The sequence below is a fragment of the Ahaetulla prasina genome, chromosome 2 (genome assembly GCF_028640845.1).
Source record: "Ahaetulla prasina isolate Xishuangbanna chromosome 2, ASM2864084v1, whole genome shotgun sequence".
Classification (NCBI taxonomy): domain Eukaryota; kingdom Metazoa; phylum Chordata; class Lepidosauria; order Squamata; family Colubridae; genus Ahaetulla; species Ahaetulla prasina.
Window position 1 is genome coordinate 276,717,029 of NC_080540.1, and position 16,701 is coordinate 276,733,729.

The 16,701-nt window shown below is 39.5% G+C and overlaps 1 protein-coding gene across 3 annotated transcripts in view; it reads left to right on the forward strand.

Annotated features, from left to right (window-relative positions):
• Positions 1-4,462: 4,462 nt before the first annotated feature.
• The window catches only part of OXCT1 (3-oxoacid CoA-transferase 1), a 75,879-nt gene continuing 63,640 nt past the window's right edge, over positions 4,463-16,701 (forward strand). For 2 of the 3 annotated variants that reach the window (XM_058169907.1, XM_058169906.1), the window contains exons 1-3: positions 4,464-4,698; positions 11,395-11,503; positions 15,129-15,219. In XM_058169907.1, the coding sequence (XP_058025890.1) occupies positions 4,588-4,698; positions 11,395-11,503; positions 15,129-15,219 (311 nt within the window). In that variant the 5' untranslated portion in view covers positions 4,464-4,587. Of the gene's footprint in view, positions 4,699-11,394; positions 11,504-15,128; positions 15,220-16,701 lie in introns of all 3 variants that reach the window. The other variant, XM_058169908.1, reaches the window with a different exon arrangement.

Below are 16,701 nucleotides of genomic sequence, written 5' to 3' on the forward strand. Positions count from 1 at the left end.
AAGTATAAACACGATTATGAACAGGAAATGGATACGATTAAATGGGGACATTAGGACAGGGACGGTAGGCACGTTGCTGCACTTATGCATGCCCCTTACAGACCTCTTAGGAATGGAGTGAGGCCAGCAGTAGACAGTCTAAGGTTAAAGTTAAGGGGGTTTGGGGAAGAAAGTAAAAAAGTCAAAGGATGGCTTGAGTCTGTTTGATGATGACTTTTAACATGGTATAAAGTTGTAGATCCATTAATGTCCAGTCTTTCAAAAACTGGAAAAGTGTTTTGCTGAATAGTACAGGTACCTCTGCCAATTGGAACCAGATTTCTGTTTGTAATCATTACAATTGTAAGTTGAGACACCCATATGACTGGATTCGCTTTACAACATTTGCAGCAGTGAAGCCATCCTTTTAAATGGATGGTTTTTGCCAGAAGCCAACAAAAACGTTGCAAATTGTGGTGATATTACTGCAGGATGCTGCAACTGATCATAAATGCAAGCCAGTTGCTATGCACGTGAAATGTAGCCACATGACTTTATGTGTTTGCACTTGTGTTTACTATGATCAGAAATGCTTTAATAAAAGCATTAGTGTAAAGCACCCCTTTTGGCCCCATTGTAATATTGAATGGTCATTAAACGACCAGACAAATTGAAGATTAACAGCAAAATTATAAATGACCTATTGGTAATACTAATAAAAATTTGCTTAAGCCAGAATACCTCTGATGAAAGTTACTATTTGTAAGATAAAACTTTTCATCAGGGTGGTTCACAATAGTACGTTTATCATTTTAGAGCAGGGGTGTCAAACTCAATTTAATTAGCATTAGCCTTAGCATTGTGTTTGACTTTGGGGGCCAGGGCAGGCATGGCCAGGGCAGGCATGGCCAGGGCAGGCATGGCCAGCTTGACATCACTTGTGTCAGGAGTGCCAGTGGTGGTCCCAAGCTCCATTTTCGGTTGCGATGGCCTCCTGCAACCCTCTGCCAGCGAAAATGGAGCTTGGGAATACTGCCTGCAGCCTTCATGAGCTCCATTTTTGGCGGTGATGGTCTCCTGCAACTCTCTGCCAACAAAAACAGAGCTCGGGAAGGTTGCATGCAGCTCTCCTGAACTCCATTTTCGCTGTCAGAGGCACCGCGGGCTGATCCTTTGCTGTTTCCAGAGCAGCCCTGCGGGCCAGATCTAAGCACCCCGTGGGCCAGATCCAGCTTCCGGGCCTTGAGTTTGACACCCCTGTTTTAGAGGGTCCAGTACTGCTAGAGTTGAAAGCATCTCCCTTAATTCACACTATAGTGGAACTGGAAAGCTGTGGAATATGCCCAATGTTTCTTTTTAAACTAGGGTTGTGCTCATTTAGAAAATGCCTCAGATCTCCCCTGAACACAATTCTATTATCACTACTATTCATTAAAGCTGGCCAAGTCTAAAAAATGCCACTGCTTTAAAAATTACACTAGATTTAATAAGCATATTTTTTCAGTTATATGTGGACATTTCTAAAAAGTTGGACGTGTGTGTGTTTAGTGATTCTTGGAAGCTTACAGTATTAAAATTCTCAAACCCATCAAAAATAAATCAAAGTGCCTAAGGATAAATAAATAAATAACTCTACTTACCAATATCAAAATGAAATAAAACAGTTCTTTTACCCACCTGACCCAAACACCAAGGTAAACAGCCAGGTGTGGAGTTTGGAAAAAAAATGGATACAAAATATCTCATGGATTTATAATTATTTCACTTTAATTTGTTAAAGTTCAAACAAATTAACATATTTATATGTAGAAGAAAACGTGATGAAGAATGCTGATTTTTATAGAGAAGAAAATATCAAGCAAGCAGAGTTAGCAAATAATAGAGTAGGAGATCTGGACTGTAAAACTCTAGATGACCATTAGATGGCAGCAAAGAGATACAGAAACAAGTTTTTGCTGCCATCTAATGGCTGCTTAGGGATGCAGTGGCTCAGTGACTAAGACACTGAGCTTGTCGATCGAAAGGTCGGCAGTTCAGTGGTTCGAATCCCTAGTGCCGCGTAACGGGGTGAGCTCCCGTTACTTGTCCCAGCTTCTGCCAACCTAGCAGTTAGAAAGCATGTAAAAATAGGGACCACCTTTGGTGGGAAGGTAACAGCGTTCTGTGCGCCTTTGGCGTTTAGTCATGCTGGTCACATGAACATGGAAACAGTGGTGGCTCTTCGGCTTTGAAACGGAGATGAACACCGCCTCCTAGAGTCGGGAATGACTAGCTCATATGTGCGAGGGGAACCTTTACCTTAATGGCTGCTTGGATTTTCAATGTCCTTATGTGACAGCTCTAATAAAGAGCCAGCAGGATTAAAGTCTGTGTAATATAGACTTGAATTTAAAGCCCTGGTTTCAAGCTGTGATTTTAAGAATTCTACTGGGTGATTTCTTGCTGCCTTTCCAGGTTTGGCTACAGTCCTGCTTTCTTCCCAGATGTTGCCACATAGGCCCGCTTCCTCCTCAGATATGCTACCAAAAGCCACTCACGGCCTATAGCTTGCCTTCCCACCACTCTAGTACTATGGTGTCCAGCTCTTTAGGGCAGCAAGGACAGAACAATGGCAGACAAAGCTGACCAAATCGGAAGTGTGCTTGAAATGTCAATAAGTGCCCCTTTAAATCCACCCATCTCTGGCCACCAAACTTCACTGCAACTGTAAACTAGTAGCAAAATGCAACAGATTTTACACATGTTGCAGTTGCAGCCCCCTCAAGCTCATTTTCACTGGCAGAGGCACCACAGGCCAGTCCTTTGCTGTTTCCAGAGCGGCCCCGAGGGCCACATCTAAGCACCTCATAGGCCAGAGCCAGGCCCCGGGCCTTGAATTTGACACCCCTGGTCTAGGTAATGGTTGCACCATGGTTAGGTGCAAATAAAGAAAACCTTGACAAGAAAACCCAAGTTTATAAAATTATGTATGGAAAAGTCTAGGTTTTTTTGGGGGGGAACAAACCAAAAGAGTTGATAAGAGGATAGGACTAGTATTCTATGCACATTTGTGGCCTTTCCTGGATCAGAATACCCTGTACTCAGTTCAGTCCCTAGTCAGCTCACAGCTGGACTATTGTAATAGCTTTGCACTTAGACTTATATACTGCTTTATAGTGCTTATACAGCCCTCTCTAAGCAGTTTACAGAGTCAGCATATTGCCCCCAACAATATGGGTTCTCTGTAATGGTCCTTCTACATGGAAAGGCACAGAACAGATTGTAGGCAGGCAGACTGGTAACATATGCTTTGCTGGGAATCTGTTCTTTACTGTTGATACTGTGGTATGGAATAGATGCATAGGTCAGTACATCAGTGGTTACTGGAGAAGGGAAAAGATTGGGTTGAGGATGTAATCAAGGCAGTGAGATGTGTTGGGCTGGGAGAGGCAGAAAGGGAAGACAATAGTGGGAAATGCATGAGGAATTGCTGAGAGGTAAAGAACATTAATCTTTATTTCACACACAATTTCACACACTATTGTGTTTCACTCGCCACATAAACCTCTCTGGATTTCGTCCCTCTGTGAAGGAGATGGATGGTTTCTAAATACATGAAATAAAATTTTGCACTATCTGAAATCCAAAGCAAAGTAGAATGTTCCCGATTTCTGCCAAATTGCAGGCAATTCCAGGTGTCTGAGCTTAGTTCTTGAATGTAATGATTTATTATAGATTCTAAACAACTATTTTCTGTGATAAAGGAGAACATTTGTAGCTCAGCGTTGAAATAAGGGATCCTAGATGCTCTCTGAGCTTGGTTGTTCTCTTGCAGGCATTTCATTACCCCAACTAGGTAACATCCTAACAGGTAACCTGACCAAGGGCCCTTCAACTATTTTCTCTTTTGTGTAGAAACTTAGCAACAGCAAATTACAACAAAGCTGAAAATAAAACATGAAACCAGTTTAGACTGCCTTTAATAGGGGTTTAAGTTGTAGAAAAGGGAAAGCTTCATAGGGTGTGAAACTAAAATGGAAGTTTTATGTGGGAATTCTACTTCTAACCCCAACTCCATTCATTTTCAGTGGTTTTTAAGTCTGAGTCACTGCTCTGCACTCTTAAACTTGTGTATTTGTTTATTCTCACTGTAAAAATGTAAACATGGTTACTTCCAAGTGATCTGCCCCATTTTATCTTACACGCTGAGTCTATCCAAGATAAGCTAAGAAACAAACTTTCTGAGCTGTCTGTAGTAGTTTCCAATATATTTTTTTCCTGGGCCTAAGCTCCATTCAGCACAGGTTTACTTACTTAGTTTACTGTAAATCTCTGGCCTGGAGGCTTTTTTCTCTAACGATTCGCTCAACTCCCTATAAACCACGGGCCCTTCTCTGCGGTTTTGGAAAGGGTTAAAGGAAAACGTCAGGGCCGAGCCCCTAACCCTCCCCCGGCCTGTACGGAGATCGGCAGCGCAGCCTTTGCCAGCTGGGCGCGGTTTCTTTCCAGCAGCATCGCACAAAGGGGGTTGGGCATCCGCCGCCGCCTTCTTCTCCTCTTCAAGGCCGCCTCCACCGCCGCTCGCCCAGCTTTCTTCCTCCTCGCCTTGCACGCCGCACAAGCCCGAAGATGGCGGCTCACCATCTCCTCGCCCGCTTGCCCCGCTGCCTCTTGCCCCCCGCTTCCCGATGGGGGTCAAGGCACAGGACGGCGCCGCTGTCTCTCGGGGCTCAAGCGAAGGTAAAGCCGCCACGTCGGGAGGTTTGGGTCCCCCCGCCGGGCTTGCAGCGGCGTTTTGCTTTCAGCCGACCCGCGGTTGGTCAATGCGGGCATCCTTCGCCAGGTTCATGGAAAGTGGGGGCCGGGTGGCTTCTGCCGGGTTGGCCGAGGGCGCGCGCGGGAGCGCAGCCATCCATTTGGAGATCCTTTTCTCCAACCGGTCTCTTTAAGGGAACTTGATCCCCCGCAGTTAGCGGGGGGTCAAGTTCAGCTGCGCGCCAGCAAGAACCTGAGCCTGGTCTTGGCGGGGTCAAGCCGCCCTCGCAAGCAGAAGAGCCGGTCAGACCACACGCAGTCGCGTCTCGCGTTTCTTTGCGCCCTTCTTGGCTGTGGCGCGGAATCCCCCCCGACAACTAGTTGGGCCTGTTTCATTGGCTCCCACCAGGATCGGGTTTAGCCTCAGGGCTCGTTCCATTCCCCCATGCAAGGAAAATATTTCACCCCAGCCAGGGTAGGAAAGGTGACCTCCGCTCTGCTGCAGAATGAATGACGCGCCTGCATCCTTTTCTTCTGCCGGCTGGCTGGAGAGGTCAGCGCATTACGGGCGGCGCGTCCTTGGACGTGGTTGCCGAAAAAGGGGACCGACGTGACCTTGAGGGAGAGAAAAGGAGCGTTTCACCTCTGTTTCCGCAACTGGGTGCTTCATTTACTTAAAACGGAGGAAGGGGGAGATCCAGTGGGGGGCCCGATCCTCCAGAGGCGGCTTTAATGGATCTCTTTGAAGATCCATTAACGGTGACTGAACGGAAAGGTGGCTTCTTACAGCTCGATTCTGCGGGTGGCTTACTCGGAAATAAAGCGTGCTACTTTTAAAGAGCCTTTCCCTCTGTGAGGCCTTATCTGTCTGGAAAATAAAAGGTGTGTTTTTTTAAAACAACAACAACAACACACATGCATCTCTCCTCTCGGAAATATTTATTGGAGGACTTTTATTTTGTGACAGCTTACTCCGGGCTTTGGCAGTGTTTTCCAAACTTGACAACTTTTGTTGTTAGTTGCTAAGTTGTGTCCGACCAATCACGACCCCATGGACAACTTTTAAGATGGGAGAATTTCAAGTCCCAGAATGTTGGCTGGCAAATTCTGGTAATTGAAGTCCTTATCTTAAATGTACCAGGTTTGTAAAACACTGGGTTGCCATATCTGAGCTTCAACAATCTGGTTGATCACAACATAAAACTTAATTGTTGTTGGACGGTGAATTCCATCGATGGAATTGGCCCAGTGGTGGGATTCAAGTAATTTAACAACTGGTTCTCTGCCCTAATGATTTCTTCCAACAACCAGTTTGCCAAACTGCTCAGACAGTTAACAACCGATTCTCCAGAAGTGGTGCGAACTGGCTGAATCCCACCACTGAATTGGCCTCTAAATCAGAGTGTATTAAGAATTGCAGCTACTACTGGTTCCTGGCACCTACTGATCTGAAAAGGGCTAGTAATAAATGTTCTAGTTCAGGTGGAAATTCCAGGAAGAAATACAGATAGTCCTTGACTTATGATCAGATGTTTATCCACCATTCAAAGTTACAACAGACTCCCCCCCCAAAAGTTATGGTCCAAGTTTGAAGTTTTGATCCACTCCATGCAGTCACATTACTGCATTTTGGCCACTTGGCAACCTGCCCACATTTATAGTTTTGCTGTGCTCCCCTGATCAGGTGGCCATAATTTACAATGTTTTTGCCAGAAACAGGAAGTAACTGATCACAAAAGTTATAAAATGCATCAGGTGATGTAACCTGCTTTACTACCATCATGACTTTTGATTGTAATTTTCAGGCTCAATTATAGTTGTAAGTTGAGGACTATCTGTAGTTATCTTAGTTGACTGCAATTCCCCTGGACCATCCTAACTGGTATTTCTTGGAGCTTATTCCTTACATCCTGAAGGCCATTGTAAAGTAAAGCTTGCTTCAAGAAGTGACTGTCTTCTCAACATTTGAGGAGAAGCATGTATTATATGTATTATATGTATAATAGAATAACATGTATTCTATAATTGGGTTTATATCCCTGCCTTTCATCCAAAAACTTAAGGTGGCATATATAGCAGTCCCTGTATTTTTCCTACAGCAACAAGCAGCTGGGAATTTGGGGCCGAGAGCCCCAAGATTCAATGAGGTTTATTTCCTTCTTGCAGCCTTAATAAGTCAGAAAAGTTATCATGTCAGATGATAATTTTACTATCTCCTAGAACAAGGATATCCAACCTTGAACAACTTTAAGACGTGGATTTCAACTCCCAGAATTCCCCAGCCAGCCATGAATTCCGGGAGTTGGAGCCCACAAGTCTTAAAGTTGTCAATTCTCAACCTGTGATCCATTTTGGACACATTCTGTAAGTTAGCCCATTTGAGGTACCTTGGTTGAAAAATAGTTGCCCAATGATGCACTGTTTTGCCCAGTTAAAGGTTATGGGAACAAGAGTTTTAATAGTATATAGATGGATAGATAATGTAGTGATGGGTTAATCATAAAAGGCTCTTTGAGTTAGCTGGCACTATCTGATTAGTTGAAAACTCTGCTCTTGTCAGTAAAAGGTGATGAACTTGCTTGGCTGTTTCGTTACTCCAATATTAGTGAAACGTAGCATGTGCCATGTGATTTTCCATGCCAGGGAGAACAAACTGTGAGCTGCTGCTTTCGGTTTCAAGAGCTTTGTGACCTGTGTTATGCTGCCAGGCATACCTTATTAAGTACTTTATTTTTTTATTTATAGAATTTATATGGCTGCCTCCTTTACACAATAATCCTATGTAACTCACAACAGGCAAAACTGAGTGACTGACATGTCTTGTTTACATAAATAAGATTAAAAAGTACAGAATCTAAAATACCAATAATAAAATATACGAAACCGTGCCAGTGATAATAAAACACTGCATTCATTTATGAAAATCCACATTTTCCGTGCCCCCTTTTAATGACAATTATGTTGGTGTTGCTTGGAGGTTGTCAATATCGTTCTTTCTGATTACAAAGGAATAATAACTGCCTAACTTTTGGCAACTTGTGCCCTCAGTTGATAATTTCTGGACAGAATGATTGCGAGAATACTGTATGATTCTAAAACAAGTCACACAGTTGAATCCTAATTTGGAATGAAAATTCATTTATTTTTCTTGGGATTATTTTGCTGCTTGGTACTTACGTTATTGGAAGAAACTGATTCGCAATCAAGACCTGTTGAACTGGAGAACTAAATTAAATTAGTTGTTTTGATTTGTCAATGGCATATTTGGCATTTGGCATTATAAATAGGTTCACCTTCGTTCTTGTTATGTTTAGGAATTGCTTAAGATAGTAGTCACTGTTTATGAATCAAGCTGTGTTTTCTTAGAATAGGGCCATGCATAGACAAGAATGTTGCAATTATGTTTTTTTACCTTGGAATAAGTTCCTTATTTTTGATAAGTTTTTTGGTAAGTCAAGACTATTATTATTTGTAATACTTCTATTTTTCTACCTATACAGTACCCTTTTTTTCTGAAAAATTAAAGAGTAGTTAATTGTGCAGTAATCCCAAAGTTGTTAGTACTTGTCTTAAATATTCAGGTGAATTTAAGAGCTAAACATTGCGTACTAGATTTTTGTATGTCTTTTTCATATTCTGATAAAGGAAGCAGCATTTCAGCAGATTTTTGTGTTCAGGAGAACAGCATTTCAAGCAATTCCTAAGAAATATCAATATTTTTCTTAGTTAACTTTTCTTTTTTGCAGTACCTGGTAACTTGCTCTTATTTAGTGCTAAATAATATGCTGTTCAAGAAAGATGAGAAGACAGTTCCAAGTATGTGACATCAATAAGGAACAGGCATAATAAGGACAGGCAATGAGGAGGCAGTATTAGTAATGTTAGTAGGAATGATGAAAGCTGTTGGAAGGACACTAGATAGGGTAAAAGTACTAGAATCATATATATTAAGAAGAAGCATATACTAAAAGTACAGATTCTTATTGCAACCTTCCTCAAGGGAGCATACCCCTCTATGAATGTGGCTATTGTGCTTCTAATGTGATGATTCTGTTTCCACATGAAAGCCAATTCAAGCAGGTTCAGGATGGTTTCATACAGAATGTACAGCCAAGCTCTTAATATCCTGTAATATACAGTTTCATGTCTGCTACTTTTGCCCTAGACTAAGTGTGTCCCTCTATAACAGTGTTTTGCAAATTTGGCAAGTTTAAGATGGGTGGACCTCAACTCCTATGGTCGCTGGGGAACTGAAATCCACTCATCCTAAAGTTGCCAAGTTTGAAAAACACTGTTCTAGACCATGGCTGGCTCAAAAATTCTGAGAATTGAACTCCACAGGTCTTAAAGGGGCTGTTGTTCCTCACATCTGCTCTAGAGTCTTCCAGATGCATCTTACAGAATTCCTGGCCCTCCTAGTATCCCAATATAGGGAGGGTTCTAGATTGCAGAAAGCTGCCCTCAAGAATTTGCTGATAGTAGCACATACTGCTCACGTCTAAGTGTAGAATTTTTTCTACTGGGTTCTATAAGTTATTATCTGATATAGTAGTTTTATGTCCCTCTTTTTATTTGGAAACTCAGAGTGCTCTATGTAACGCTTCCCTCTTGTTTTTCCTCATAAGAAGGAAAATATCAGTTGGACTGAAAAAGAGTGACTGGCCCAAAATTACCCAGAACATTAAAATTTGGGTTTTCCTGCTCCTGGTCCAACACACTGTCTCTCAGTTGTTTACTATAAGGAATTGGGTCTTTTCCTCAGCAATCTATAATGTCTGGATCATTTTTTCCCCAATATTCATGTCTGCGGTCTTTCCTTTTATCAGTGAATAGCTAAGAATTGTTCTCTTCTGCCCAGCAATGTTATAAAAATGTCTGCAATGTCATTTTTTGACTAAAATGACATTGTAAACATGCACCATCAGAAAAAAGAATGGAGTTTTGTGCAAAGATAATGTGTACACAAATTTACGTGTATTGTTGTTGTTAGTTGCGAAGTCGTGTCCAACCCATCGCGACCCCATGGACAACATTCCTCCAGGCCTTCCTGTCCTCTACCATCCTCTGGAGTCCATTTAAACTCATGCCTACTGCTTCTGTGACTCCGTCCAGCCACCTCATTCTCTGTCGTCCCCTTCTTCTTTTGCCCTCAATCTTTCCCAGCATTAGGCTCTTCTCCAGTGAGTCCTTCTTTCTCATTAGGTGGCCAAAGTATTTCAGTTTCATCTTCAGGATCTGGCCTTCTAAAGAGCAGTCAGGGTTGATCTCCTCTAGAACTGACTTGTTTGTTCGCCTTGCCGTCCAAGGGACTCGCAGGAGTCTTCTCCAGCACGTGTATAGATGTGATGTTATGAATGATACAAAGCCATGATTCATATGATGTCATAAATCATGGTTTACAAATCACTAGGGCTGTGCTCATAGTACTATACATGCTAAGTGAGAATTAAAGAAACCAGTTCTGGTATAACACGATGTGGGAACATGGATTGCTTGCCTGTCAAATGTTCAGATGCTTGTTGCTGATCAGCAACTTCTCATGTTATAGATCTTTAATTTTAAATTGGATGGGAAATCTTCTGTCTTACTTAGTAAAATAGGATAGATGGTTCTTAGTAAAATAGGATAGATGGCCATCCAACTTCCAGTGTTTGACACTTGTTTTCTGATAATCTGATTTCATATAATTGACATGATTTTTTATACACATACAACTGACACACACACACACACACACATACATATATAATCTCTCTCTCTCTCTCTCTCTCACACACACACACACACACACACACACACAGTGAGAGACACAGACACAGACACACACACGTTATATTGTTTGGATGTTTTGTTATGCAGGAGTACCTGCTGTTACAGCTCATCATAAGAAAACCTACAAGATGTATAGAAACTGAGATTTTTGTCTGTAATTGAGATCCCTTTAATTTCTGAGACTTCACTGTGTTCTGTAAACTCTTTCACATATATCCTGATGAAATGTGATTTCATATAGGTTTTGTTTGTCATAAGAAATGTAAGGGCTCTTTGTCCCATTTGATAATTATATTCTTTAGGATCCCTTTTTGGTTTCCAATTATTATATATATTAATTCAACTTTGCAAAAACATAGTTGTTAAAGGTGTAAATATGGTCTTGGACTATACTTCAGAAATATAGAATTTACTTTTTCTGAAAAACTTGGGTTTTACTGAGCCTAAATGAAAATCATTCTTTCCAAGCAAAAGGAAAACAACCACTAAGAGATATGTGCTTTGTAAATTTGTGAGATTCCTTTATAACATATGCAAAGGAGTCACAATAAGTTTCTATATGGTTTATATTTAATAAATGAGGACTGAACTAGTAAATTATTTGGATTTTTTGGGTTAATTTTTCGTTTATTTCCCATATATATAGTTTTTATTTTTGGTTGTTAAATTCATTAGTACAATAACAAGGGTATTGCATTCTGCGTTTGTGTGTGTGTGTAGTTTTAGTGTGATGTAAAGCTCTAATATGCATTTTGTGGATATGTTGCAATTCTAAATCAGTGTAAATTGCTTTATGTACATCTGTATGTGTTATACAGAATACATAGTCAATACATGCTATTTGGATATTGTCGGATCCATGACATTCTCATCTCCCCCTCCCCTTTTTTCCCCTTTCTTCACTTTTAGACTTGCGGCTGCTATTTTTCAACCAGTTCCTGTCACAATACCCAATTTTACACTGATCCGGTAGAAGCAGTAAAAGACATACCGAATGGGTCTACTCTCCTTGTTGGTGGTAAGTAGTGAAATTCCACTATTTTTCCCATGTAAACTACAGGTAGTTCTCACTTACTGATCTTTTAGCAACTGTTCAAAGTTACAGCAGTGCTCAAAAAAGAAGTTTACAATTCATTTATTACCTTTGCAGTGTTCTTAAATCACATGATCTCTATTGTAGTCAATATGTGGTGTCCTGTGCCTCAGCTGTGACTTTCCTTTTTTTTCCTTTGTAGAGCTGAGAGATTGGAGAGAAAGATTTCAAGAGAGTAAGCTATTTGTTTGAAAGCAATGCAATCATGGTGGGAAACGTGGATATGCTATGCAAACATCTTACAGTATTCTTGAAATCTCCAATCTCTTGGCTCTGCCAGGGTTAGAAAAAAAAAAGCAAGTGGTTTCTGTGGCAATGTCTTCTTTGCCTGACCCCTTCCCCCTCCTTTGCCAGAGTGGAGGGATTTGAGAGGAAGTGATTTCAAGAGAGTAAGCTGTGTAGCTTACCCTTGTAAGGTAAGGTAAGATATTTTTGTTTTATCTTTTAGGATTGAAAGGTGCCCAGTTACCCTGTGGTAGGATTGGCGGCCAATAAATAATAATAATAATAATAATAATAATAATAATAATAATAATAATAATAATAATAATAATAATAATAAATGTGATCACTTTGCTTTCAATTTGTAGAAGTGCAAAACAACCTTACTTTGTACAGATCTCTTTGTTTCTAATCCTTTTTCTCTGCAAGTGGGAACTAAAAAGAAGCAATTTCTGAAGTAGCCTCTTCTTTGCCTGATCCTTGCCCCCACACCTCCCCATGTTGCAGAGGAAGAGCAAGATATTTCAAGAGAGTAAGCCTGCGCTCCCAGCCCTGAGCTGTGGTGCAGTCTCCTTGCTTTTGATGGGTACAAGATAGTAAGCAGGCACTTGAGCATTCCAAAGGGTGGAAAAGTGGTTAGGTGAATAGAATCTGAAGGTGTGAAAGTCAATCCAAATGTCTTGTTTCTTTCCAGCTGGAAAGCACAGTCCCAAACATGCGATTTCCTACTTAGTGACTGCCTCCACTTACTGATGGATTTGACAGTCCCAGTTAGGGTTATTAAACAAGGGATACCTGTATGTATTTTAATCTGTAATTGTCAATATTTTATGCATGCCTCTATAAGAGATACATGTAGATTATGTACACCTGAGATGTATGAATGGATGTATGGAGAGAGTTTATAGTATTTTGGCTGGTTAAAAAAAAACTAAGTGGAATAAAAACCAGTTAGTACTTTATTGGGAAATATTAGTCATGACAAAATTACTATTGTCCAGTGGTGAAATCCAATTTTTTTACTACCGATTCTGTAGGTGTGGCTTGGTGGGCGTGGCAGGGGAAGGATACTGCTAAATCCTCATTCCCTCCCCACTCCTGGGGCCAGCCAGAGGTGGCATTTGCCGGTTCTCTGCATTACGCAAAATTTCCGCTACCAGTTCTCCAGAAACTGTTGGAACCTGCTGGATTTCACCCCTGCTATTGTCCCACTGTCTTTTTCTCAGATAAATTTAGCTTAATCTATAGCCCTGTGATTTAGTGGAAATGAAGGAATCAAAAATACATGCCAGAAAAAGACAATAGCAAATGTCTTCCTTACTGTTACAAAAAGTTTTGTTTGAGCAAGACTTTAACTCAAGACTTTAACTTAAAGGTTTTGGTGACCACCTTTAAAGCGCTCCATGGCATAGGGCCGGGTTATCTACGGGACCGCCTACTGCTACCGAATACCTCTCACTGACCCGTGCGCTCTCACAGAGAGGGACTCCTCAGGGTGCCGTCAGCGAGGCAATGTCGTCTGGCGACGCCCAGGGGAAGGGCCTTCTCTGTGGGGGCTCCCACCCTCTGGAACGAACTGCCCCCAGGACTTCGTCAGCTTCCGGACCTTCGGACCTTCCGCCGCGAGCTTAAAACATACCTATTTAACTGCGCAGGACTGAGTTAGATTTTAGTTTGTGGGTTTTAACTTGGGTTTTAATTTTTTATATTTTTAATTATTAGGCTTTTGAATAAGTTTTTTAATTGTTTTTAGAATTGTATTTATTGCTTTTAAATGCCTGTAAACCGCCCTGAGTCCTTTGGGAGATAGGGCGGTATATAAATATAAACAATAAATAAACAATAAATAAATAAATAAATAAATAACTCATGTTCTAAGATTGCAGAACTGCTCAAGCATGTAGAAGCTGCATGGCTTAATGAGACTGAATATATTGAATTATTCTGTTTATAATTTGGGGTAAAATAACGTTGAAAAAAATACTTAATGTTCCAAATACAGTATGGGCCAAAATGCAGATATTAGTTCCATACCCCATAAAGATCCTTAAAAGCTGCAAGTGTAAAAAGTTTTAAATAATGGATGCAATATCCTGAGACCCCAGAAATCAGTGACTCTCTAGAAGTTACCACTCAATCATGTCTTTTGAATACGATAGGTGGAAGAATAATAATTTTGATTTATCTCATGAAAATATTGATGGAAATTAAATCATGTTTTATATTTTGTTCTAGCTTTGACTTCTAATTTTGTCCTGATCCTACTTATTATTGGGCAGTGACTTCTGGAATCACATTCAAAAGTTGCATATGATTGTTCCCTCAAATAAGGTTGTTCAACATTGTCCATTCTTCTTCTAAATGGCTTTGATTTCTTCTATAAATTTATGAACAAGAAAATTGCTTCAGCCTGGAAAATAGGAGAAGATAATAATTTAGTAGATTGTTTTAGTGTGAAAGCTGAAGTATTACATGACTCATTCGCAGGAAGATTAAAGCAGTATAAAATTCAATGTATAAGAAAAGCATGATTGGAGTTAGCGGTGAGCAAATATGCATTCTGAATACAAATAGCTCTTGCTTAGCGATTATTCAGTTATGATGGTCATGAAAAGGTAACTTTGTGACCAATGACTAAATGTACAACCTTTGCAGGTTTGTAAAGAAAAGGAAATCTGAAATAATATCATAAGCAGACTTGTGACCACATTTTTCACTTTGCAACTGCTTAACTTAATAACTAAGTTGCCAGTCCCAATTACGGTCACTAAATGAAGATTATAACTTATAATGTTAATAAATCTGTTATAATAATTTGGTAACTTCCTTTACTGTAAAAGTTTTGGTTACGAAAACTACCAAATCTATTATAATAGGAGCTTTTCGTCAGTCACATGATGTATATTTCAATCCTACCTGTGCAGAAATAGAATGAGATCCAAGGTGTTAAATATCTTCCAAGACTTTTCAGTGTATTACATTCTTATATATTACCAAGAAAATATTTTCTTTTTTCATTTATGATTCAGGTCTTCTTCTCTCTCCCCCCCCCCAAATTTCATTTCACAGCTCACACAATTCACAGCTCATTGGGATGCTAGGGTTTGTATTATCAGTGAGTTTCTGCCAGCTTCTTCAGGTCTTTTGTGCATGACAAACTATGGTGTTGGGGTGTCTTATTCCAATTATTGACTAAAAGTTTTAGCTGCTCCAAAATCCAAGTTATAGGATGCCTTCTCCTGAAATAGAATTGGGTCAATGGATCGGCATGGGAGAACTATATTTTCAAAATAGAGTTATTCACTGCTTAACAATTTGTGTCACATAGGTTTTGGGCTTTGTGGAATTCCAGAGAACCTCATAGGAGCTTTGTTGAAGACTGGTGTAAAAGGAATAACCGCTGTCAGTAACAATGCAGGGTACGTATTTTTCCCCCAATACCATTGGATTAGGATTATTTTAAACATCCCTAGTCATGCTGCATAAGGAAAAGAAATTCCTTATCTTTGCTTTGTGAAGAACCTATTTTGCAACTTTAACTGATGAGGCTACTTTTTTTTTTTTTTGCAAGTTCAATTAAGCCTGAACTTTGGTTATATTCTTCTCTCTCTACTTATTTTGCTGCACCTGTTAATGGCATGACTACCCAGCTGTAGTACATAATCATGTCATAAACAGGGCTGCTGTCATTGCTATTGCAGAGGGTAAGTTATTCATTCATTTAAATATCTGCTATAAACTTTGGTTGATCACACATAAAAGACATGGGGTTGAAATAATAAGGCATTAGATGACAGAATGCCAGAACGTGAAATACACAAATACGAAAACATTTCAGAGTTTTTTAAATCAGGAGTTTAAAACTGAAGTTTGTACATTGCCCAAAAAAAGATTGATTTTTGTAATATAAAATCATCACTTTATTATTGTGCACAGTTCTTCAAGTATTCATATGTAAAGCAGAGGTTCTCCAACTGCAATTCAGCAATACAGTGATTTCATAAAAGAGATAAAATGAATGAGTACAGCATCCCTCCCTATGCATAATGATCTTATCGAGCTTAAAGAATGAAAGTAAAAAAAATGCATGATTTTCTTTAATAATTAATTTTTTGATCTCTGTACACAAGAAGCAATAATATAACATAGCCATGTAATATAAAATAGTTTAATTTTAAACTACCTCAGTAAAACTGTATTTTAAATGGGAAGGATGAATTTGCTTTCACAATGTAAACCTGGCTGTTGTGGCTTATTCAACAAGCCATGAAAAACATGATGGTTTAACATTGCAAAATGGCTAGTTTTATGAATCGGGCTTTATTCCTTATTTAACTCAATTTTTTATTTTATTTAAAACATTAAAATTCAAACTTAAAAAAATAAAAAATACAAATACAAAAACAAAACAAAGCAAGACTACATCAAAAAAATGCATAAACAAGACAAAACAAACATATGTAAATGGTCTCCCCCAATTGAATATGATAAATATATTTTAAAGATAATAACTCCTCCTCCCTTGTGAAGCAGGCACATAATTTATAAATTTCTAGAACACTGTTTACCCAACCCACTTAGCTTGGCATCTACTTAATATATGAAAACATAGTCAACAGGTATAACCAACAGCTAAATTATGAACTAGGCTTTATTTATTTATATAAATTTATAATATTGAAAATACCAATTCTTGGTCAGGGACCTCTAACATGAATGTTCAAATAATGCTAGGAAGACCCTCACAATAGAAGTTAGTTTTTAAGGTACTTACTTGTATTAACCTCTTGTTAATCCTTGGAAGAGTAACCCATTTTTTTTTGTCCAAATAATTAAAGCACAGGTGTCTTTTTTATTCCTTTGTTTAACTATGGGAGCATTGCCTTGGAAATAATCCAGTG